This window comes from Macrobrachium nipponense, chromosome 24 (assembly GCF_015104395.2).
Source record: "Macrobrachium nipponense isolate FS-2020 chromosome 24, ASM1510439v2, whole genome shotgun sequence".
Taxonomy (NCBI): domain Eukaryota; kingdom Metazoa; phylum Arthropoda; class Malacostraca; order Decapoda; family Palaemonidae; genus Macrobrachium; species Macrobrachium nipponense.
Window position 1 is genome coordinate 3,535,294 of NC_061091.1, and position 25,582 is coordinate 3,560,875.

At 39.2% G+C, this 25,582-nt stretch overlaps 2 protein-coding genes across 2 annotated transcripts; both read right to left on the reverse strand.

The window, feature by feature from the left end:
* Nucleotides 1–3,521: 3,521 nt before the first annotated feature.
* On the reverse strand, nt 3,522–11,881 carry LOC135204908 (uncharacterized). Its single transcript, XM_064235167.1, has 9 exons — nt 11,746–11,881; nt 7,813–8,022; nt 7,551–7,613; nt 7,031–7,141; nt 6,621–6,764; nt 6,027–6,264; nt 5,641–5,777; nt 4,899–4,958; nt 3,522–4,554 (listed from the first exon to the last, which is right to left on the reverse strand). The coding sequence occupies exons 2-9, from the start codon at nt 7,987–7,989 to the stop codon at nt 3,889–3,891; spliced, it is 1,596 nt and encodes a 531-aa protein (XP_064091237.1). The 5' UTR covers nt 7,990–8,022; nt 11,746–11,881; the 3' UTR covers nt 3,522–3,888.
* A 4,686-nt stretch (nt 11,882–16,567) lies between these two features.
* Nucleotides 16,568–23,907, reverse strand: LOC135204916 (uncharacterized). The gene is made up of 7 exons (XM_064235174.1): nt 23,823–23,907; nt 20,625–21,122; nt 20,243–20,317; nt 19,747–19,854; nt 18,579–18,638; nt 18,345–18,416; nt 16,568–17,928 (listed from the first exon to the last, which is right to left on the reverse strand). The coding sequence occupies exons 2-7, from the start codon at nt 21,102–21,104 to the stop codon at nt 17,122–17,124; spliced, it is 1,602 nt and encodes a 533-aa protein (XP_064091244.1). The 5' UTR covers nt 21,105–21,122; nt 23,823–23,907; the 3' UTR covers nt 16,568–17,121.
* Nucleotides 23,908–25,582: the final 1,675 nt, after the last annotated feature.

Consider the following 25,582-nt stretch of genomic DNA (forward strand, 5'->3'; position numbering starts at 1 on the left):
AGGCATTAATAATATCGAAAATCAAGAGAGAGTGAGTTTATAGAATTTAGGTCAAAGACCAAGCGATGGGATCTATGAGGTCATTTAGCGCTGAAACGGAAAATGATAGTATAACGGTTTGAAAGGCATAACAGGAAGAGAGCCTCAGAGCAGTCCACAATGAAACATTTGTTAGGAGAAAGTGGAAAGTCAGATGGAAGAAACATAAGAATGGAGGTTACAGACAAAGGAATGAAAGGGTTTGCAGCCAGGGGCCGAAGGGACACTGCAAGGAACCTTAAAAAATGCCTCTAGTGCACAACATGCAGAGTTTAACACTTGGCTTACCACTCGTTATTGATTTCATCCATGGCATGCAGATTTTGTTTTTCAAAATCTGCAAGGTAGACAACTAGACCCATAGATAGATAAAGCGGGTCGGAGATGTGTATTTCTGGTGATCGTTCAGTCTCTCGACAGGGTTCGGAAGCCACGTAAAGCAGTTGGTTCCGTTGCTGAATAACCACTGGATTCCATGCACCGTAAAAAACACCATACAAACAAACCAACCATAGGTAAAGCGACAAATTTATATGAAAGCATAAGAGTGAAAGTCACACATACATGTTCAATACTTTAGATAAGCAAACTAAACCCTGCAAGTTTATTACTTGAGGACCTAAAGGCGAGGGTATGGGCTGAAGGTAGTTCGAATAATGCATGAAATCAGACACTTTAAGCCAGGTTCACACTATGCCAGTAATTTAGTCAAGTGGCGAGTAATTTAGCTACTAAACGTGTCTGAACACCAAACAGTTTAGTCAAGTAGTTTAGTAAGCAATTTAGGGATTTAGTGTTTAGTCGATCCAAAATGTTCTATTTGTACGGTCAAGTAGTAGCTCCACCCACTTATCATTCGTCCACTAAACCAGTGAGAACACGTGTGGAATTTAGTAGAGTTCATGAGTTGTAGGTTGCCGCAGAAATGGCACTTCGGTGTAATGAAGAGGCAACACTAAAATTTATTTCAAAATATTTACAACATGAGAGCTTGTCGAATGTTAAATGTCCCCATTATAAAAATAAACAAATCAAGCAAAGTGCCTACGCTGATTTGGAGAAAACCATGGATAGACCTGGATTTGGAGAGGAGGAGATACGTGTAGCCAGGAGTCTGCAATAATATCGAAAGACAATTACTGAAGACTTTAATATTGCTAATTATAACTAAACATAAATGTAGCAAATGTTTAATTAATAAATGATTTGAGACATATTTATGATTTATTTACTCTTACCTTGATGACCTCCTTTAATGATTCGTAGATACAATCGCAAACCTCTATCAAAAATTCTGAAATAGTTGATTTCCCAAGTCGAAATAGATGTGTGCGTTATTAAACTACATCCAGTATCAAGAAGGAATAGAACTGCCTATAATTTGGTTTTTGCCGGAACTGCACTCCTTAAATGGGTATCATTTCGTTGAATTTGTGATTGCACTTTCATTAACAGAAAGTTAAAACATTCTTGCCTCATTCTGAATGTTGAGTAGTATTCTCTAGTATCTTCTACTTCTAATTCCTTGAGAAGTGAATTAGTAGCTCCTAGTTGATTTCTTCTCTGAATCCATTTTCGTTCCCATAATCTTTTTCTTTTTGACATTTCTTTCTCCACTTCCTCTAAAATAGCCTTTTAACTTTGTTGCGTTACCTGTTCATCTTGCAATGCCTTACACACCATGTACTCTACTTGACTGGTTGTGCGAACGAAATTGATCAGTTAAGTAGGAAAGTAGTAACTAAACTACACGCCACTTGACTAAATTACTGGCATAGTGTGAACCAGGCTTTACGTATGTGGACAGGGTGTCTGTGCTGACTGAATGGCACCATCGATACTTCTACCTGGTATTCTCATAAGTAATGCCTCTCACACACCCCTCACCTTCCCAACCAAGCACGACAGTCAACCCTGACCCTCCGTCTCCAGACGGAAATCCTGGGCCCACTCCTTAAGGTGCGTCCACACGGTCGAACAATGTCCGACAGACACACATTGCTACCATATCATAGGCGAAGCAGGATGACAGTCATAATCGGGGAAACGATGGAGGTAGATCTGGCAACAAACAGTGGTACCAGATGAGGATGTACACCAATGTTTTACTCTGCTCACTATGCAAAGACCGGCAGACAATTGTTAATTGGTAACAGTGTTTGTCCGTCGGACATTGTTCGACCTTGTGGACGCACCTTAAATTACATGCCCGTCGGTAACTTCCAGCTGATAAATTTTTCTCTTGCTTTTGAAGCAGTGTTACCAGACCGCATCGTTCTGGCTCCATACTCTGTCGGACAGTATAGTGGAACAGGTTATGGGAACAGTGTTCGCCCATCGGGCAGTTCCTGCTTGTGTGGACAGGGCCTAAATCATAAGGTACATTCCACGTAATATTAACGCTCCGCATAAGCGAAGTCGCCCTCTTGCCCAAGTATACCCCTCCTAGTCGAAGTCGCCGTCTTGCCCAAGTACTCCTCCACAAGATATTTTATGAATTTTCCTCCATCTCTAATATACTTATGAATCGAATCATTTAATAAGTCCTTACTTGCCTGCTAACATTTAATTTTTCACAAAAGCCAGTGTATTCTTGTTGCCTTTCCCAAATAATTGCAGTTTAATTCTTGAGATGTTAAGAAAACCATTTTACTCTAACTGTTGGTGGTAGAGTGGGCCAACCCTCTCCACCAAAGCAAGCTTATTAACACTAAGGCCCCGTCCACACGGCCGAGCTTTGCTCAACGAACTTTGTTCGATGTAACATCTAAAGCGGAGAAACTGCGGTAAAGTTCTGACTTTTCCCGCTGTTTCTCCGCTTCTGACATCACATCGGACAAAGTTCGTCGACCAAAGCTCGACCGTGTGGACGGGGCCTAAGGCATTGTTAATTGTCAGCGCTTTCCTTTAGGCATTTCTCGTCGAAGTAAAGTGTATACTATCCACCACACAATACCACTGAAGTCACTTGACCCTTTTATAAATGTCGCCAACCAATTTTCTAGTTATTTCAAACATACATTTTACTTTTAAAATTTTGATACACCTCTACACCATGTTCACGTCTTCAACTGCGCTCAGTCACCCATTGCTCTGCAGGATTTACCCATTCACTAGCAAAGCCCGTTAAGTTATGAATAGGACTGAGAAGCAGTGCCCGGTAGTGTGGACAGGGCCTTAGTAAATTACAGGCTTTCAGGACAGTTCCAGGAAAAATAAAAAGCTGTGAAGCACATTTTACTTAGTGAATTTACTCTCAAATTCAGTTTTAAGTTCCAGAGGTTACACAGTTACACATTCATGACTAAGCCATTATTGGTACTTTAAATTGTTCCTTGTCTGCTTTATATTAAGAGGCTAAGTTAACCACTTGTCTGGTAACCATTTTTAGTTTGATTTGTTAATACCTTCAGGTGGTTGATAACTAAAACCACGAGTAACGGGGAAAAAAGCAAGGTAAATGCATAAAAATCTCTTCAAAATATAACTGCATCGTTTATTTCTTTATTAGTTAAAATAGCCAGCATTTACTACGCCTGACAAACTGCTTATACTTAATATGACTAAAACACCTTCCACAAAACACATCAAATGGCTTCGAAAAATTGAGATATGAAGAGATTTAAACTCCTTAAAAATGGAATTTTTAAGCTATTCAAAACTCAGAACACAGTATCTCATCAAAATGCCAACACCCAACATTCACAGCAGCTCTTAAATTGGTAGGATCCCTCAAGAAACTGGGTTAACAGAATTTGACGCCACTCACGACTCCTCACTAATATTGGAAGCATCCAGTTATACAAAGCTGTGAGTCATGTATCCAAGTCCCCCTTTGCCAAAGTTCGACTAAATATCTAGAACCAGTGCCAACTTATCACAGAGCTCCTTCTTGAATTTCTTGTCTAGCTTGAAGAAAAACTCCATTTCATGTTCCACAGGCAAAATCATGGCATTGCAACGCCTTATTCTGCTTGCATATTTGTTGACAATAGTCTGGCTTCTCTCGTCTTTTGTAACATACCAAGGTCCACCTGGTTGCATGTATTTGTAAGGCACCCAGTTTGATGGAACACACTGATCAGTCGACCTGCAGATCACAAATCTACTTGTGCATCTTTTACTGCGCTGACAAATTTCTACAGCGTAGACGCTGTAGCGTTCAGTGAGCAGGAAGTACGGCAAGAGCTTGTCAAAGCTAAGTTCAATGTTCACGTTCCCATCACTGGCACTGTCCCTCCTATTCAGGCCACGAGATGCCTTGAACCAAACTCCTTCCATTCCGGAGAGGCTAGTGTAGATTCCTTCGTCTACATATTTCATCTCTAATATCTCTTCAATTTTTTTCCCTCGACTGCCACCAGTTTTAACTAAATGGGACATAAGTTTCATTTCTGTGTATTCTGCTCTGTCAAAAGCTAGGCTGTGCCAGCTTTCAGGAATCCAGATGGTGTAACCCCCTATAAAGTTCTCCATCAGCAGTTTGTCTCCCTGTACTGTGGCAGGGATCCTCCTCTGTTTAGAAAGTACACAAATTTTAGTATTAGAGTAAAAAACTAATGTAGAATACAAAGTTGAGAACCTTTTAGTGACAAAGGTTTATATATGAAGTGATACCCATCTTAACATGCATAACAGTTTTTCAAAGTCGTTCCAGGCTTTACTATACCAAGTAAACAGTTTACTCAAAATAGTACGGACATCAAAACCAGAAACCTGCAAGGAATAACCTCAACATTATCTAAAAATCAACAGTATTTTACCGTAGTTGTCAGGTTGAGGTTCTTTGTCAGCAGACCAAGAACCAAAAACAGCAAAATTGTAGGCATAATTGAATTAAAATTTTGATCAAAACTCACCTCTGGGTCAGTTCTGGGCATTAGTTTAGATGCTATCAGTTGAAGCAAAGTTCCATCACACTGGGAAAAAATAGAAATGACTTTTCACAACTTCATAAACTAAAGTGTCAATATATAGACTATGAAAAGAGCAACACGAAAAGTAAAGCACCCCTATTAAGTTTCAAAAAATGCAGATTCAGCATGTCCAAAGTTTTGAATTAAAGCCTTACTAAATACTGTTGCAAATTCAATCCTTAGGGCACAGATTTTTGGTTTTACTTAGCCTAGGCAGATATTTACTTTTTGCTATCATCAAATAATATTGAAGATAAAAAACTTCCAAGGGCGAGATGTCTCAGTAATGATAAACCAGTACTTTGTAGCCAAACTTCAACTTCAAACAGATACAGGACTACTTTGCCATAAACTTTTTAAGCGGCATACAAGCCTTAAGAGTTCCAATTTGTCACCACAGTTTACACTATATCGGAGTCTTAAGCCTCGTCTACACGGTCGAACTTTGCCCGACAGACTGTTCGATGAGTCGTCAGAAGCAGGAAAAGTCAGAACCAGGAAAAGTCAGAACCTCACCCGCAGTTTCTCCGCTTCTGACGTCACATTGAACAAAGTCTGTCTGGCAAAGTTCGACAGTGTGGACGGGGCTTTAGACTGCATATAAATCTGAATGTTGAGTTTAGATTTGTTACCAGAGTTTATAAGACTCCAAAAGGCTCAGTGGAATGAAAATCATCTTGCTCACCTTGGCATCCAACAGGGCAGACACTGCCTCCCTGACAGACTTTTCATCATTTGGCGATAGTACTAAACTTAAAGCTTCTTCAACCAGCGACGTCCTACCAAAACCATTGGTTCTCAGAATGATTCCTCCATGATCTCCTGCAGTTATACTTTCATTACTAGGAAGTCTGGAAGTCTAAGTAAACATTTAGAACAAAGGCACATTAAATAAAAATTAAGATTGATATTCATTATGTTCAAATTAAAAAGAATTATTCAACAAATGCATATTAAATAAAGATTAATATTGATATTCAGAATACTCCAATTAAAAAAATTATTCAACAAAAGAAAATTTTATACAAGCACAGAAGTGTCTATTGATACAAAACTAACATTACAGCATACCTTCAGGTATTTTTCCCTTGTAAAATCTACTAGACTTTTTTTTATTACAAAGTGATTTACTATATCCAGCGCTATAAACAGCCACCATTTCCTCCTCTCTGTTGCAGTCTCTATCATCAAGCAATTCTACTTTGCTATGGTCGCCATTAGCTGTTAATATCTTCTCTTCATTAACCGACCCATTTTTCTCGGTGCATTTTGTAGAACATTTTTCATTTGTATCTCCAGCACGAACTTCCTGGAAATAAGATTCTTCTCAGGTTTTTGAACAGACCATTTCTTCCAGTCACTTTCAACAAGCAAGTCAATTGTAACTTTGAAGACTTAATTTGTTAATGCTAGGAAATCTTCAATACTGTTCCATAAAATAGTTAATACAATATCACTGATGCTCAGGTTCCTAACCACGTTCATCTAAACAGAATCCACAGCAACGACATTTAATTTATCTTCACATTTATCCAAAGTATCCCCCTTCATACAACTTTCATACCAACTAGCTCTTTTATTTAGGTCCACTAAACTTACCTCAGTTATCCCCCTTCATACAACTTCATACCTACTAGCTCATGTATTTAGCGCCACTAAACTTACCTCAGTAGTTACTGTACCATGATATCCAGATACGATTTTTTGAAACTCCAGTTGCAACTCGGCTGCTTGTTCAGTTAGCATCGATGCTGCATCTATCTCACGTCCTTTCAAGGCACAGTGTACTGCTCTTTCAACAGTATATTCCTGAAGAAAGAAAATTAACATAAGAAAACCACTAGCTCTGATGTAGATGGGTAGTATGCAGAATATGTCATAAGTGCTTTTTAAAAATCTTGCGTGTACTAAAACAGTAAGAATTTCTTGTTAAACTAATAGGATTCGTTTGACACCATGATTTTTATCTAAAAACAGATAATGAAAAGGAAAGTGTTCACATTTTAATGTTATCAGTGATTAGTCTGAACTAACAACTGGTTACCCTGTGGTATGATAGTCAGTAGCATGCTTACCATTTCATTTAGTTTTGCTTGAATATCTTTGCAAGTAGTCTTGAGTACTGTCTCTGGAACACTGACTGCATAACTTCTCACACTTTCAATAGCTTCCCTAATCCCACTTTCCTGTAGTACATACAATGAAACAGTTAAATCCAATTTGTGTAAACTACCTCCTTTACACCAATTTCTATGAAAGTGAACTGTTAAATGCAAGTTTAATCAACCTCTACATAATCGTACTACATTGTTTAAAGCATCAAACTTTTGGCAAAGTTATATCTACAAAATCTTAAGATCTGATATGAACAAATATGGCAGAGATATGTCCAGCCTAGATTATTATCAGAACTTTACCAACCTGAGAGAACAATGATACAGGTGTCAAAGATACCCTAGATTAAAAAAAATTAATTAAATGCTTGGATCATCTTCAAATGGCCGTTATAGTTAAGTTTTAGTTAAAGCTCAGCCATTTAGGGGTACTAGATGCAGCCATCTAGGGATACTAGATGCTGCAAGTAGTTGGACTTGCCTGAATGCCAAGTAATTCCTGCAGTTTCTGCTTGAATGCTCCATCCACTATCTCAATTCCGTCCTGCAAGTACCAAAGCGAGAAAAGCTTTCTAAAGACCAAGTTAACTTAAATAGTCCTAAATTTTAGGATTCACTGCCCACTCATTTGGACAGCTTGGGTTGTGAAATTCTAAAATTGCAGCAATTTTTGGTGATGAGGATGCTGATGAGTAGATATATAAACTGTATATATCCAAATTCAAGCACGTCGCAACACTGACCTCATTTTGCTCTTCGGAATTTTTGGACTCTTCCAAACCATCCTTAGCTGTCGCCTCTGAAAACTCTGTTATGTCCTCGTCCATCAGAGGCCTTGCCATCTGGTGATGCCTCTCATTGTTTTCAAAGGGACCCGTTTTCCTGCCGAAGGGTTCAGGGGCGATTTGTAGGCCTAACATGATAGCAGGCGTAGGTGTAACTCAGCAGATACCCTAGAGAAATTTAAATCCTGTTAAATCGTGCTCTTGCTGTAGACACTGAAAAATGTCATGATTTGAGAGAGAATTTTCTTTGATATGCCATATTTGGCAAGTAATTTTAAGGAAGAAATACGTAATAACTCTGCGTCTGTTATTTCTTTGGGAATTAGAGTTTCCTATGGCATTTGAGTTGCTTGTTAAGAATTTACTGTTATTTTTGGGAGAGTCGACTGTAGTTAATCCCCAGGGGCTAGTACTAAACACTGGCAGCGACAAACCTTGGGAAACCCCGCCCCCACGACCCCCCATTTCCTTAGTGGGTGTCGTATTTGTGGGGGCATTCCTTGCAGCCAGTGCGGAGTTAACTAGAATTACCCATTTGAACCTAAAATATGAAGTGAGGAAATATTAAACCACAAAATCAACAACCTTGGGTTCCATTTGGAGCAATTCACACAAAGGCAGTTGTAATGCCTTAACAACAAGTAACCAATCTAAAGTACAATGCACACTAAAAGTGCAGTACACACTAATATACCAGCATGGAGCACTTTAACCCAGTCATTTTATTGTAAAGGTTACTTGCACAGACAGACAAATGTTTTTATCTAACCTAAACTTAAAGCACTCTTTAAAATATTGGTAAGCAATATTTTAAACTCTTTGAAACTGGGGCCACGAAGTGTATGACATTTCACTCTTAAAAACTCATAACTGGATTACGCAGTTCACTTCTCCCTAATAAATAAAAACTATACTGTTGTTTTTCCATCTGTCCATCTGCCTGTGGTGGTCGCACATGGTAACACTGCATCACAGGCTTTAAATAGTTACGCTGTGTGTAAGTTTTAGGAAAGTAAAAGGACATCTGGGTGTACATTTGCAACTGAAAAGTTTTAATAATTTACTGTATGCGAATTACACTGTTACATTTTATTTAAAGCCCGGGATGCAGTGTTACCATGCGCAAACACCACAGGCGGATGGACAGATGAAAAAAAAAACAGTATATGTAGATCTAAATAATAAAAAAACATAGGTAGATCTAAGTAATAATGCGTTGGGTATCTCTCTGGCAATTACAGTTTCCTAGAGTATTTCGGTTGCTTTAGTTTTTTTGGGGGTAGACTGTAATTCACCTCCAGGGGCCAGTACTACACACTGAAATACATTTGACGACCCAATCCGCGCGGCCAGTTAGGTAGATCTAGGGTACCTATCCGGTGCGGCCCAGACTATGACAGTTACGGTTTTTCTATGCAGTTTTACGTACTGAACAAGAATTTAAAGTAATATTTATTCCGACGACTGTAATTAACCCCCAGGGGCCAGTACTAAACACGGCGAAATATATTGGACGACCCAATCCGCGCGGCCAGTTAGGTAGATCTAGGGTACCTATCCGGTGCGGCCCAGACTATGACAGTTACGGTTTTTCTATGTCAGTTTTCTACTGCACAAGAATTTAAGTAATATTTATTCCGACGACTGTAATTAACCCCCAGGGGCCAGTACTAAACACGGCGAAATATATTGGACGTCCCAATCCCTAGTGGATGTCGTATCCGCGGTTAAATTTCTTGCAGGGTAAATCTAAAGAATAGTTCTGCACGAACTGCAAGGAACGTAACCGCGGATACGACATCCACTAGGGATTGGGCCGTCCAATGTATTTCGCCGTTTTTAGTGCTGGCCCCTGGGGGTTAATTACAGTCGTCCGAATAAATATTACTTTAAATTCTTGTTCAGTAAGTAAAATAACATAGGAAAACGTCAATTGCCATAGTCTAGGCCACCGCGGATTGCTTCTGTAGAAATACCGTTAAGTTTTAACATTCATTCCTGGTGTAGGTACTATACGCGTCGCTCATGGGGAAATTAAACTGGCTGGTCTATTATGAAATACGTACTACAAAGGTAGGAAATAAATTTAGTGAAATTAGATTTAACCGAGGTTATACACTTCGAGTGTGCAATCGTGAGCTACTTATGACCTAATGGCTTCCTTGTTGGGCTATAAGCATTCCTGAAGAGGCCAAAGTTTAAAAAATATTTGCTTTCGAGACTAGGGCGAATAATTTTTTTTTCCATTTTCACTTCCTCAAAACTAAAAAGTTGTCGGACACCATAAGCAACAATTTCCGTCAGAGGGTACAATTTGCTTTTGGGGGGTTGGGGGGGTTGGGGGGGGGGGGGGGGGGGAAGACTTTAGCAAGAATTTATTATTGCACCTGTATTTAATGACATTTACTTTTATTTCTTACTCAAATGTTAGTTTTAACAATTTGTAAATGTTTGAGGGGGAGATGGGTAATAGTCGAACGCTAGGTAACCGAAGTTTTCGAAATTGACAATAAGCGATTCACAACGATGGCGATCAGAGCATTTGCTGGAATTTAAAAACAGCAAGATTCTACATAAGAGGATTTACAGGTGACCCAGATTTAAAGGACCTGTATTAAAAAAAATAGTGAACCTCAATTTTTTCTCCAGATAGTGTTTTTGTTTGTATGGTGCATGGAACCAGTGGCTATTCAGCAACGGAATAAGTGGGTTTACGTGACTTCCGAACTACGACGAGAGTGCACTTCTAACACCAGAAAAACGGACATTGTTGACAATTTAGCCACTAAATGAGACTTTTGAGCCACTGAATCATAAGACTTAAGAGCCACTGAATCATAAGACTTAAGAGCCACTGAATCATAAGACTTAAGAGCCACTGAATCATAAGACTTAAGAGCCACTGAATCATAAGACTTAAGAGCCACTGAATCATAAGACTTAAAGAGCCACTGAATCATAAGACTTAAGAGCCACTGAAATAAACCTTTTGAGCCACAGAATTAAAAGACTAAGAGCCACTAAATCAAGACTTTAGAACCACTGAATTATAAGACCTTTGAGCCACTGAATTATAAGACTTTTGAGCCACTGAATTACAAGACTTTTGAGCCACTGAATTACAAGACTTTTGAGCCACTGAATTACAAGACTTTTGAGCCACTGAATTACAAGACTTTTGAGCCACTGAATTACAAGACTTTTGAGCCAATGAAATACAAGACTGTAGAACCACTGAATTACAAGACTGTAGAACCACTGAATTACAAGACTGTAGAACCACTGAATTACAAGACTGTAGAACCACTGAATTACAAGACTGTAGAACCACCGAATTACAAGACTGTAGAACCACCGAATTACAAGACTGTAGAACCACCGAATTACAAGACTGTAGAACCACCGAATTACAAGACTGTAGAACCACCGAATTATAAGAATTTTGAGCCACTGAATCAAAGACTTTTGAGCCAATGAATCAAAGACTTTAGAGCCAATGAATCAAAGACTTGAGCCAATGAATCAAAGACTTGAGCCAATGAAGACTTAGTTCAGCTCTATCTCTTAATATAATTTTAGAGCATTAGCCTTAACCATTTATAAATACGGACGCACACAAATACTTATTTTTCTATTGCAGATTTTGCCTTCAGCAGTTAGGAGCGGAATAGATGGAAATAAAGTCCTTCTATATAATTTTCAGTTAACATTCTTGTAACTCAAGCCAATATCTGAGCAACAGTCCCTCGGCTCGACAAACGGAAGCTCGGTAAACGGATTTTTATAGCACTAGCCAAACACATTTCGAACTTTTAACCAAAGATGCTTTTAACACAACAGTAGCAACGTGTTCATTATTCCACACAACCACCAATAAATACACACAATTACCTTAAAATAATTCAGTGTCAGCAGACCCTTAACGTTCTTCGAAAACTGGTTAAAAAGTTTCAAATTACAAGGTGACCGTCTCTAGAGGCAAAAAAATCAAGGACCACAGAATCACGCAAAGCCTCTAGTTTACCAGTAGTCCTTGGAATATATTCCACACTAGGTATTACATCATTCAAAAACTGAATCTTCCTTTTCTTCTTATTTGCGGCTGGCTCAAAGTACATTCAGGAAGTCGGAAGCTTTTTCAATTTTCACATAAAATGGCTTGGCTTCATTGGCAATCTGTAAAGGTGCAGCATTTCAACAATATTCCTCAGGTACATATGCAGACATTTGTGGAATTTTGCCCCTGGTCGAGTGGACATGTTGTGGCTTATTATTATTATTATTATTATTATTATTATTATTATTATTATTATTATTATTATTATTATTATTATTATTATTAGATACTCACAGTAGCACGAATCTTCCAATGGAGAAACAACTCCACAGATATGTAAATGTACATTTATTTAAATTTAAAACAGCAAAGATAGCTTTCGGGAATCTATTCGGCTCCCCTTTTCAAAAGCAGATTGAAAAGGGGAACGGAACAGAATTCCGAAAGCTGTCCTAGCAGTTTTTAAATTTAATATATGTAGTACATTTACATATCTGTGGATTTGTTTCTCCATTATTATTATTGATAATTTGTACTGGGTTAAAAACTGATAATGAGAGACTTTCAGATACTATTGCGTGTCCCTGATGAGTGATATGGAGTAGCATTATCAGAAAGTCTCTCCATAACCACATCTAACCCTGACATAGATATTTCTAACATTACTGTGGCTTTCAATTCTCAGTATCATAGCCTCGTTACAGGAGTTCCTTGATTCATATAAATATATATATATATATATATATATATATATATATATATATATATATCTATATATATATATGTAATATTATATTAATATATATGTATATATTACTATCACAGTCGTCTTATTTGACGGGGTATTTTTTGTTTTATAGTGTGAGGTTCCGGGTTGCATCCTGCCTCCTTAGGAATCCATCACTTTTCTCACTATATGCGCTGTTTCTAGGAGCCCTGGAGCTACTTCGACATCTACTTTTTCCAGGTTCCTTTTCGGGAATATTGGGATCGTGCCTAATGTCCCTATGATTATGGGTACAATTTCCACTGGCATGTCCCATATCCTTCTTATTTCTGTTTTCAGGTCTTGATACTTATCGATTTTTTCTCTTAATCTTCAACTGTGGTGTCCCATGGTATCGCGACAACAATGAGTGATACTTTCTTGATTTTGTCAATCAACGTCACCTCTGGTCTATTTGCACGTATCACCCTATCCGTTCTGATACCATAGTCCCAGAGGATCTTTGCCTGATCGTTTTCTATTACTCCTGGTTGGTGCTCGTACCACTTATTACTGCAAGGTAGCTGGTGTTTCTTGCACAGGCTCCAGTGAAGGGTTTTTGCCACTGAATCATGCCTCTTTTTGTGTTGGTTTTGTGCAAGAGCTGGATATTCGCTTGCTATGTGGTTTATGGTATCGTTTTTCATATTGCACTTTCTGCATATGGGTGGGATGTTATTTCCATCTCTTGTTCTTTGGACATATCTGGTTCTTAGGGGCTGATCTTGTGCAGCTGTTAGCATTCCTTCCGTTTCCTTCCGAGTTCTACCCTCTGTAGCCATTGTTGTGTTTCGTCATTTCCCAGTTCTTTAGTGTCTCATGTTATTATTATCTTCTGTTCGGTTGTTATTTCTGCGACAATGAATTGATGCATCATTTTTTTATTTAATACCAACCCCCAGCCCCGCCCCCACAAGGTATAGAAGTGCTGCCGGTACTACTATCAGCAGTTTTCTCTTTACTAGTGCCTCTGTGGGCATTGCTCTCTGCCACTTACTTTTCATGTGTTTCTCATGGTTTTTTCCCACCTATTATAGTTGTCCAACATCTTGAACTCTGTTCTGTAACAGATTTCCTTATGACTGGAGAATAATTCCCTCTATCCAGCCCAGTGTGTGCGTCAAGAAAGGAAGTTCAAGTTATGATACGCCATGAATGACACTGATATTACTTGGCCAGTCTTGTTTTGGAGCTGACGGCAAATATTCACAGCGGATATCAATGAAACTGTTGTGGGTGCTGAGCAGAATGTATATCAGCTAAGGAAATTTAACATCAAATACAAACAAATCTCATAGTGCATGTAAAAAGGGGATCTATGGCGCTCTGCTGTCCATACTAGCAGGCACTGCCCAACAGGCAAATGCTGTTCCCATAAAGACCTGTCCACATGAGCGGGCTCCGGGGTTGACGGGCAAATTCTGGCAGGCTCGCCTGTGAATGTTGTCCACACGGGTGAGGCGATGGAGAGGTAGGCGTGCCCGACGATGCCGGTAGTGTGTTCAGTGCAGTACAATAAACATGGTGCCTACTGCAAAGAAGATATTGTGTAGCATGATAATTGCTTTGTGTGTGATGAAAAAGAGGAAGAGAGAGAATAGGGTGCAAAGAATGGCTTGGTAAAAGAAATGTATATGGTTAACGTACATCTGCCAGGGTCGTAGCTCAAGCCATCGGACACCACCATGGTGATTTTGCTACAAGACCCATTGGGCAATTTGATGGTTTGCCCGTCAAGTGTGGCCGTTAGACCGGGGGTCCGCCGATCAGGCCCAGTCCTGTGGACAGGCCTTAACCCATTCCTATTTACTGACCAACAGAGTATATAGCCAGAACGATGCGATTGCCTGGTAATGCTGCTTCAGAAGCAAGAGGAAAAAAAATATAAACAGCAAGAAAATGATCGTAAGTTTGAAAAAATTCCCAGATGTATCACGATGACGTAAAATGAAGATTCTTTAAACTCCGTTATTGTGCTCATTTGGTCTGATAACACACTCAATTGATCAAGCTAGCCAATATCATGCTAAGTTTTTGCTCACTACTTGTCAAGCACTCTCAACTAATATGAAACATTGATTACATGAATGCTACCTATAAGGCCAAAAATTTTGTTTGGCATCCAATGCTGTATTGAATTTTTTTTTCTTGTAGAATAGCCACATCTACAAGGGTGATGGTGCTACTGTCAAATGACTGAATATTTACTCCAGTGAATTTAACTTGGAAACTTCTCAAGATCCTTGTCTTCCTTATCAGCTTCCAAGGGGTTATTTTCTATACCCAGAAATTTGTATTTATCTCATCTACTTAAAATCAAGTCGCCTCCTGTGAGCTATAGTTATGATTTACTTCTCCAGTTGGACTGGTGTCTGTGGCTCTTTTTAGTTCTCTCGACTGGTTTCCAGGGTATACAAATTGGAGCCCCATGTTGCACCGACCATTTTGGATCTCTTTCAGGCAGTAACAATTTTGGTTTCCATTGCAGAGTTATGCATTCATTTAAAGCTTGCTAGTTATGTTTATGGTCTTACGTTATAAGGTCAGCAAGTAGTCATGTTATTACCAAGAGGGTAATTTAATTTCCCCAATTTTCAGAGGGTCAACATTATCATTATTAATCCCAAGAGGTTGATTTTAATTCCTAAATTTTCAGAGGGTTAACATTTTTTAGACTATTACCAAGAGGTTACAAAGGAAATTCCAGGATTTTCCAATTTCAGTGCAGAACAATGTCAGAATTAAATTATGCTCTCAAAAGCTGCCTCGTTATGTAAGCAAGCTAAAAATGGGCAAGTGTTTTTCGTAAGCCCAAGATTGGCTTTTAAATCAGCGAAATATTCATAAATCAGTGAACTATTCGTATACTGCTTATTGAATAAACAAGAATTTTGTCAGATAACCAGACCTCAAACAGAAGTTGCCGCTTTAGTTCTTAAGCCCTTTCCACATGGTCGAGCTTTGCTCAATGTTATGTCAGAAGCTGGAAAAGTCAGAACAATGTCCGACGGACAAACATTATTACCAATTAAAAATTGTCTGCCGGTCTTTGCCTTGTGAGCAGAGTAAAAACAGTGGTATAAAACCTCATCTGGTACCACAGTTTGTTGCCAGATCTACTTCCATCGTTTCAACGCTTGACGTTATCCTGCTTCACCTATGATATGGTAATGTTTGTCCGTCGGACATTGTTCGACCATGTGAATGCACCTTTACCCGCGGTTTCTCCACTTCTGATGTCACATCGAACAGAGTTCGTCGAGCTTTCTCGACCGTGTGAATGGGCCTTTAGCCAGCTATTTAGCTTAGTCTTTTCTCGAGACATTAGCAACTCCCCAAACCCAAGCAACACTCCAAACAGGTAAGATCAATGTAGTAACCTTGATGATTGGAATAATTTGCAGATTGTCTACTGAATTTTAAAATGTCCAGCCTTTGGATTACTCGGGGAGTAAGCCTATAAACTACTTTGCTGCTGTTGGTGGGGGGGATATCAAAGGGTTATGGAAGAGCCTAAGTAGGTCCAAAAAAGGAGTTTTGCATCCAGTTAATCATACAGGAATTTAGGATAGGACATTTATGATTAGAATGACAATATGAAAAAATTAATAAAGTGCATGTTACAGTGCAGAAAAATTATTTCTAATAAAATACAGCGTATTTATTCTAATTTTCGTTGGTGAAACAAGGCTCTATTTGGCCATAGATCTTAGTAAGTTTTAATTTGCATTAAAAGTTAGGAATATCAAGTTTACAACTTGAATGCGCGATGAGAAAATCTTGCACGCTTCCCAAGTAAGTCGGAGATCAGATCACGCCTTGTTGTAAGCGAAGTTGTTTTTGGAGACTTTTAACCACTTGCCAATGGCTTAAGGAAATAATAGGCTGTGTAGACAATATTAGATTTACTTTCTCCCTGCTCATAACATAACTAATGCACATTTAAATTTGATAAATTTCCAAAGAGCGTAGCTAAAAATTTGTTTTAAAAATCAGAAAACCTCAAGTGAGGCAAAGATTCATAATTTTGCAATTAATACAGTAAGCAGGTAGTAAGTTGACCAAAAACAGACCTTGACGCCTTGATAGTTACCTTCAGCTATAGTTGAATTTGGCATTAAATAAGTTAAAAATATAAAGTAGTCTATTTTCACTAACATTTTACATTAGTCCATTACACACCCATGCACTTCTCGGTTTATCACGGTACCATTTTCAGGGGCTTATGACAGTTTTGCATAAATACTTAAAACTTAACAAAAATGCTACTTATTTACAAGCAATTTTGAATTTGACGTAGAACGGAGTTCTTCATTTGTATCTACTTCAAAATCATATGGAGGTTGTTTGTTGTGCTATTTCCTCATCTCCCTTTCGATGCAGATTGACCTTGTGCACCATTTCATTTGCCAGGCGACCTTGCGTTAGAAACTGACGAGGCATTTCAGTCCCAGAACTCCTCGTCAATGTCCCCCATCTCCAAATAGGATTCCGTCACCGACAGGGGCGACGGACATAAAACCCACGCCGCGCGGTCTCCAGATCTGTACTTCTGACACATGCCTTCCTCGCCGCCATTCGCCAAGACGTGGGACACCGGCAACATGTCCATCCTCGTGAAAACCTTCTTGAAGAAGCCCTCGTCGAACTTGAAAAAGACCTCGACCTCGTGCTCAACTGGATGGCGGTCACGGGAACCGAAACCTCTGATGAAGCGCGGGAACTTGTGTGAGATGCTACCTTGCGCCATGTCCTTCACCACAAACCAAGGACCGCCGGGGTTGTAGAGCTCGAAGCCCGCCCATTTGGCGGGAATATCTTGGTCTGTTTTCTTGGCCATGACGAGGCGACTGACGCACTTCGTTGGCGACTGGAAAACTTCCGCCAGGTACATTTTGAACCGACCTGTCAGCAGGTAGTAGACCACAAGTCTGTGCAGGGTGATGTCCAGACTCGCACATCCATATTTATTGTGCCCGTGGGGTGGGCGCATCCGAAACCAAGCGCCTTCCATCCCACTCAAACTGGTGTTGTCCATCTCTGCCTCTATCGGTTTGGGCAGCAGACTTTTGGCCTTCCTCATTTCACGATACTCATCAATGTGGACGATATGCGAAATGAAATAGTTCTCCTCGTAATCGTCTTGTGTAAAGTCTATGCTGTAAGCATTCTGTGGGACCCACATGCAAGACTTTTCTTCTTGGTTTTGCATGATTAGGTTGTCAAGACTAACGTCGTAAGACTCATGGGCCTGGAAAAATGGCGAAACATTATGTTCAAATTAAGACTTGAAATGAGCCTTCATGATTGTAAAACTGACCAACATTGTAGAAAATATAGTGAGAAATATGTTAAGGAACTAATAGAGAATCATAAATAACCAGACTGACCTCTGCTTGTGTTCAAGTTATCAAAACTAGTAAGGCAGCATCCTTGATATTAAAAACTTAGGGCATTGTGATAATGGCTTAATATTAAAAGTTAAAAGGTAAAATTTTAAGAAAAATATTCCAAAGAAATGAGAGAATTACTTGAATTCACTCACTTCGAGATCAAGTGATTGCCATGTCACAAATGGATTAACCATTCTCCAGAGAGACTGTGTTAATGTCAAGTCAGAATTTGAACAAATCTTTTAAGTAATCCTAAAAGTGTTTTGAACCGCACCTTGTACTCTACCACATCTGGAATGACGCCTATTTGTGGAACCAAAGTCTGGAAATGTTCCCTTCCATGTCCCTGGAAGATAAGTTGAATAAATTCAATATAAAAGTTATCAATTTAGTTCATTAGCATGATTTGAAAGAAACTACTGCAAAGCTGAAGGTGCTTGGCATTTCTAGGGACCAGAACATAACTCAAACCTTCCAGTACATAATAGCAAAAGCACTGTTAACTTACGTGAAAGTTATTCAGTAGGATCTGTAATATGTCCTCCTTTCCCTCTCCTCCGGTGCTGTCCTGTAAATTCATGGAAACAAAAATAGAAGCCTTCAGGTTAATTTATTTTTTCCCAAAGATATGGACAGAGTCCAAATTGGTCTCAGAATGGTTTAATGATGTAAGTGGAAGGAGAACATTCTGATGAAGAGTGTTCTGACAGAGAACAAGACCAACTTATCAATAGTACCTTGAAAAGTTAAAAGAAACATTTACGAAATCACATTTGGGCTTTTTCCTTGAAAACAGATTCCAAGGGCTTGCCATTTAAAATGACTTGTGTAACTGGAACACAGGCAACAGTATTAGGTTAAAAACTTTACTAAAACTCCCCAACTGTGACAAATTGACAAAGTCAGCTGGAGGACAAATTTTCCTAAGCACCATGAGGATGGCTCTGTTATTTAGATAAAGTTACTAGCATTCCCTCCAAAGATGCATGACCACAAGGGCCTCTGCATGCCACATCTTAACTGTCTGTGTTTTATCACAGAGCTCAACTATCTCCGCCTTCCTTTTGTGATCCTCGTCCAGGTTGGTCTGGGTAATCTAACTTCTGCTGCCCACGGGAACCCAGCCAACATTATCGAGCACTTTTTTTCCCATGTGTTGTATGTCTTATTTTCAAATGCAATTTCAGTCTATTTAGTTTGCAGTGATTCAGCCTGCCCAAATGCTCTAACAAGAAAATTTTAAGTTGTGGTAATAGGTCTACTTCAACTGCATAAGAACTATTTCTGTTCTATTCACAGAAAAGATTAGTTATTTGTGTACCGTATCTTGTACAGTCTAACATTATGTAGGAATTCGGCTTTTACAGCCACACAATGGAATTTAGATGAATGTTGGGACTTTGACTAGCACTCGCATGTAAATAGATACTAAAACTAAGCGGAGTCAATTTGCAGTTCTTAAAAATTCATCCTTTACCATACCTGCAAAATATAGTTTGCCTCAAAATGGCGAAACACTACCACTGCGGATTGAAGAACTCCACACTTTTGAGACATGGTATTAAAATCCCAAGATAATTTTAGATGTTGGAGGAAAACCCCAAACCACTTGGAAAACTATGACTTCTAAATTCCAACAGTTTCTGTACTTAGGATTAAATTTCCAAATCTCCTACCGTATCCCCATTGCTTGCCCCTGCAGAGCATCCTTCCGAGTGATCCAAGTTTTTCTCCGATCCAGCTTTACTGCAGGCACTTTTTGCAAGTTTACCTTTCACAGTGATCTGAAAGATTTGAGACACGAATTGTTAGCTGTCAGCTGTCACTCCATCCATTTGTGTGTGCCAACATGATATTCCAAGCCACAGCCATCCATGTTTCTCATAAAGCAGAAACAAGTTGTGGGTTTACTTCAAGCAGTCGTGTGTGTTCATCTTGCACAACCACCAAAACCAGATGGTTTCAGACATGCTTTTGGAATACCGATAAGAAAAAGAATTGTTGCAGGTATGTTATTGTATGCACAATCTCAGCAAAGTTGTTACTCACTATTCATACAATTGTATACGAAGGCAAATAGATTCAAAGTGAAGGCTTCAGTATCATATTTCGACATTTAGACTGTACTCAAAAGATATTGCGGGTTTAAGATCCACTAAAAATATCACTAACCTGAAAGGAACTGTCTTGTAAAGCTATTGGGATTTTTCCGAGGGCTAGTGCCTTGAACTCCTCCTCCAGATTATCCTGTAATTAATATGGAAAAATTTTAAAGTGCTTTAAGCCTGCAATACACGTATTTCCAGTTACTTTTAAGAAAGACTTAAAATTCACTTAACTCATTGCTCATAATTTTTTTGTAAAGAGTTAGTCAATGTTAAAAACCGTCCTAGTAGTTCTTGCTGGTAGAGTCAACGTAAAATAAAGCAATAGCACATTATTCTCCCATGAGCATTCTTAACAAGACTCGAGAAGCTATGTTTAGACAAAGCTCATCACATCAATAGAAAGAAGATGCACCCAAAACTTTAAAACTTCCTTCAACTAAACTTACAGCAATAGGTGTTGCACCACAGACTGTCCTACGCTTCAGGCTGGATTTCAACTTCTTCTCACTCAAATTAGAGTTCTCGGGCAAGTACCTGTAGGGTGTACCTGTTAACGGCATGGACCGTGTTGCCCGTGAAAGTTTCTGCTTCGGTCTATCTTGAGTGTTGCTGCCAGAAGACCTTAAAATAACAGCAGGTTTCACGCTGCTGGTAGGGTTCGCATTGACAGCTGCCAAGTTGCTCGATGTTTCCACATTATCAGCAGGCTCAGAAGGCCCTGAACTGTCAGAAGACACCAGATGGACAACAATCCCAGTAACATTAGCAGGCATTGTGGTGTCAGTTGTCTCTGGAGCTTCAGATGCCCCTGGCATATCTACAGCGCCTGCAGCATCAGCTGCCACTGAATCACCTACTGCTACTGGATTTTCAGTTGGCCTTGAATCATCAGATGGCTCTGCTGTGCTAGTCTCTCCCTGTTCCATTAGGCTAACATAAAGTACCTAGAAAAAAAAATACATGAAAAGTGGTCATTAACCTCAGTCTCAGCATTCTTTGTCCTATTAACAGTATGTGTGAAATGAATTAATGAGAACATAAAACCTGAAAAAACACTTTAAAGAAATTGCTCTAGGATCAAGCAGCGCCAGTCATGTGCTGGTTATGGCTTTAGCCTGTGCTATGAGTGAAGACCATAGGTTTTAAGATTTTATTATACCTTAAGTAAATTTCGGACTGCTATTATGGTTCCACGTTGCTCTTTCTTAGAAGATTTGAACTTCACATGTTACGCGAGCATGATTTCCAATTAAATTTTTGGACTGGAAGCCTTATGTTTCAAGTTTTAAAAATTTTACTAGATCTGTGAAATTTTGAATAATACCCTGTCCCAGAAATCCAAAGCTTATCATTAGGCATTCCATTAAAACACTTTCCTTGCAAGGTCCATAATTTCTGGTCTAGCAGTTCTAGAGAACACTTTGTTCCACTTTGTCTCACTTTGTCTCCCAGTGGAAGTGGCCTCCAATGGAACATACTTGAATCTCCTCCGACTCTGGCTGCTTTGTGCCAAGTCTGGTAGAAATTTATTTAGTGGTTTGGGAGTTCATGCCAGACCTACAAAAAACAAAGTATGAGCTTTCAGCTCACCCTCAATTAAAAACCATTGACTTGTACACAAAAAATATGCAGCCCACTTCCTGATATGTTCACCATTCATAACTTGATACGAATATGCACCAGCATTAAGCACATTACCTCAATGTACTGTACATATCATAACCTGCCCATCATTACATAGCTCAGCTTAGTTCTATTCTTCAGGATTACTAACTTGATCCTTCAGGATTACTAACTTGATCCTTCAGGATTACTAACTTGATCCTTGAGTGAATCTGCACCATCCTTGCTCGAACCCACCCGTATCTCCTTGTGCACTTACCTGAGCTAGCCCCCTTTCGTAACATATGGGCTGTCAGTCCATTTAGTGCAAAGACAGTGAAAAGGAGGAACAGGAAGTAGTGGGTCAGCAGGAGTCAAGAATGGAATGGGGGTAAAGGTAATAGGCCAAAAAGCTGGTGTGGCTTGGGGCTGAAGTGATGCTGCAACTAATGCTAAAAGCACCTTCCACATGAAGGGCAAATGCACGTCGGGCAGACGCCATTACTAATTTTGTGGGTGGATGGCAATCACGAGAGTGGTCCAAGTCTAAAGTTTGCCTGCGTGCACCTACTGCCTGCCTTGGACTGTTTGATCTGGTAACACTGTAGAAATGCAAGAGAATTATGGGCAAATCAGTGTGCCCTTTCTGTCTATCCCTTGTATGGAGGGGGGCTTCAGGTTCTCCAACATCTATAAATCCCTATAGTGCCTCGCATAAAAATGCCAATGCCAGATAAGCATAAGCCTATAAATGGATTGGTAGATGTAAGTCATAACTCCATGTCGGGTATTTCTTTGGAAATTACAGTTTCCTACAGTATTAGGGTTCCTTATGAAGACTTTACCATTATTTTTGTGGGGTTGACTGTAATTAAGCCCCAGGGGCCAGTACTGAACACAGCGAAATACATTTGACACCCCAATCCCTGGAGACTTTCGTACTCGCGAGCCCGTTCCTTGCAGTCCTTGTGGGATTATTGCCTAGGATTACCCATAAGTGAATGTAAAGGTGTTCACAATTCGAGACTTCGCCAAATGCTTCCCTATTATTGCCAGGCTTCCAGTGGTGTGTGATGTCCAGATCACACTAAGGTAATTCTAAGCCCTCATTCCGCGGTAAAGTAGACTATGGCAGTTGACGTTTTCCTACGTTATTTTACTTACTGAACAAGAATCTAAAGTAATATTTATTCGGACGACTGTAATTAAACCCAGGGGCCAGTACTAAACACGGCGAAATACATTGGACGCCCCAATCCCTAGAGGATGTCGTAACGTAACCGCGGATACGACACCTGCTAGGGATTGGGGCGTCCAATGTATTTTGCCGTGTTTAGTACTGGCCCCTGGGGGTTCATTACAGTCGTTCGAATAAATATTACTTTAAATTCTTGTTCAGTAGGTAAAATAACGTAGGAAAACGTCAACTGCCATTGTCTACTTTACCGCGGAATGAGGGCTTAGAATTACCTTGATGTGTATCAGATACGACTTAGGGAGATTAGCAAACTTTGCAGCTGAACCGAAGCAATTCCTTTCCTGTATTAGTTAAGGCCCTGCTTTAGAACTCATTTGGTTCTCCGTGGAGTGGGTATTTTGATGTGGGGTGGGGGGGAAGCATTTGATGCTTAGTTTCTAAGAAAAAAAATCCATCCTGTCAAAACTTTTTGTGAAAAAAATTGGCCATAGGTTTTACTTTTACGTAAATAAAAAAAAACAAACTTTGAACAATCTGGACGCTGTGATTTAAAACACCATCCTATTTTCCAAACCTTAGTATGACTGGAACGTGATGCGCACTGCTCTTTAAAAAAATAGAAAAAAATAAAAAAAATAAATAATAAAAAATATATCAACAAACCGAGCAACAGTGACACTGTAGTCTAAACTGTTCTGCTAAAACGAATGCTAATTTTCACTATAAACCAAAAAAAATAATAATAAACACACCAGATCTCCATAATAGCCAAACAATTTGGCATACATACCCTTTTTTTTAGATCACTAAATTACCGACAGGAAACATCAGGAACTTATTTTACCTTAAAACTCTGATGACGAAACTCGACCCATTCTCCGGTTTCCGAGCAACTGACCACCACTGACAACGCAAGAGGTCTTTCAAGGACGAAGGAATAACGGCGTTGTAGGAGCATCGTAATCTCCCGAGTCCTTGGCAGTTTTAGTGCTTTTGTGCGTATTTCTACGTACCCAGAATAGGATGTCGGTTTTATACGCACAACCAAAATTTTGCTCCTGCGTTTGACTCCTGGGCAGGTAAATCAAGTACTTGGTAATTAGACTATTCTGGCGATCCAACCAGGAATGAAAAGCATACTAGATATATATATATAAATTTTTATATATGATATATAAATATATATATAGATATTATTATATCTATATATATATAGATACAACATTAATATACACATTATATAACATACAATATATATATATATATATATATATATATATATATATATATATATATATATATATAATATATAATCACTGTTACTAACTCCTGCTGGATTGGTGATTAGGAATCAGCTCTCTGGTGATACCTTTGTATTATGACACTTAAAATTGACATAATTAGTAGGTATTCAGATAGCGAGAGACATGTGGGTGTCCTTCCAATTGATATTTATATAATACATATTTCTCTGAACAAATACACACACCCAGTCATAATCATAATGATATGCGAGTATTTGTCTCCACTACGAAGTCATATAGCATATATGAAATATACCACGGATACCCCGTCTCTGTCTTGCGATCATTTTGAGTGACTCTCTCTCTCTCTCTCTCTCTCTCTCTCTCTCTCTCTCTCTCTCTCTCTCTCTCTCTACACTGTTCGCCTCTTGTCGCTAATTAGCGATGCTAAAGCCGTCCACACAAAGGGCCTGGTCGCAAACATTCAGGTATTAATCAAAATTCCAAATATAGTTTTTGTCGCAACTAATGATGGGAGATGTGCTCAGGGTCCCGTGGGAGGTTTTCCGTTGCTTGCTTCGTTAGACACACAAACTCCGTAGGGGGGAGGTGGTAGTGCCGTCAGTGCACCTCATACGGTACCCCGTAGGCATTCAGCGCCTCAGTGGCGTGATCGGTATGGTCTTGACCTGCAACCTCGGTGGCCGCGAGTTCGATTCTCGGCCATGACACTAAGGGGTAAGAGATGTGTATTTCTGGTGATAGAAGTTCACTCTCGACGTGGTTCGGAAGTCACGTGAAGCCGTTGGTTCCGTTGCTGAACAACCACTGCTGGTTCCATACAACGTTAATAATAATAATAATAATAATAATAATATCCTTTATTTCAGCTCAGGGCCATATACAATGAATATACAAAATACAAAAGTAACATGCACAATCTAGATATTTGAGACAACATGATAAGAAAAATGAATGATCAGCACTTATCCACAGAATAGCAGAGGTATTATAAAAGATAGTAATCATAATACTGGTAATAACAGTAATAATATTGGTGAGAAGAAAAAATGCATTGAGAGTTATAACAGTTAGTTCACAGATTATATAACTTAAATTTCAACTAGAGACCTTAGGTGGTTACAGTAGTCAGGTCCATAGGGCTAAATTCGAAAGTTGAATGTAGAAAAAAACTTTAACTTGATAGTAATCACAGTAATAATGAAAAAATAAAATGTCAGCAATAAATATGATAATGACAAAATCTGCAGATGACATCTTGCCAATACAGAGATTAAGTCCTTTAGGGGACAAAGGCCTCATTTTCCCATCTTTCCCACAATTTAGATCTTCTTGCTTC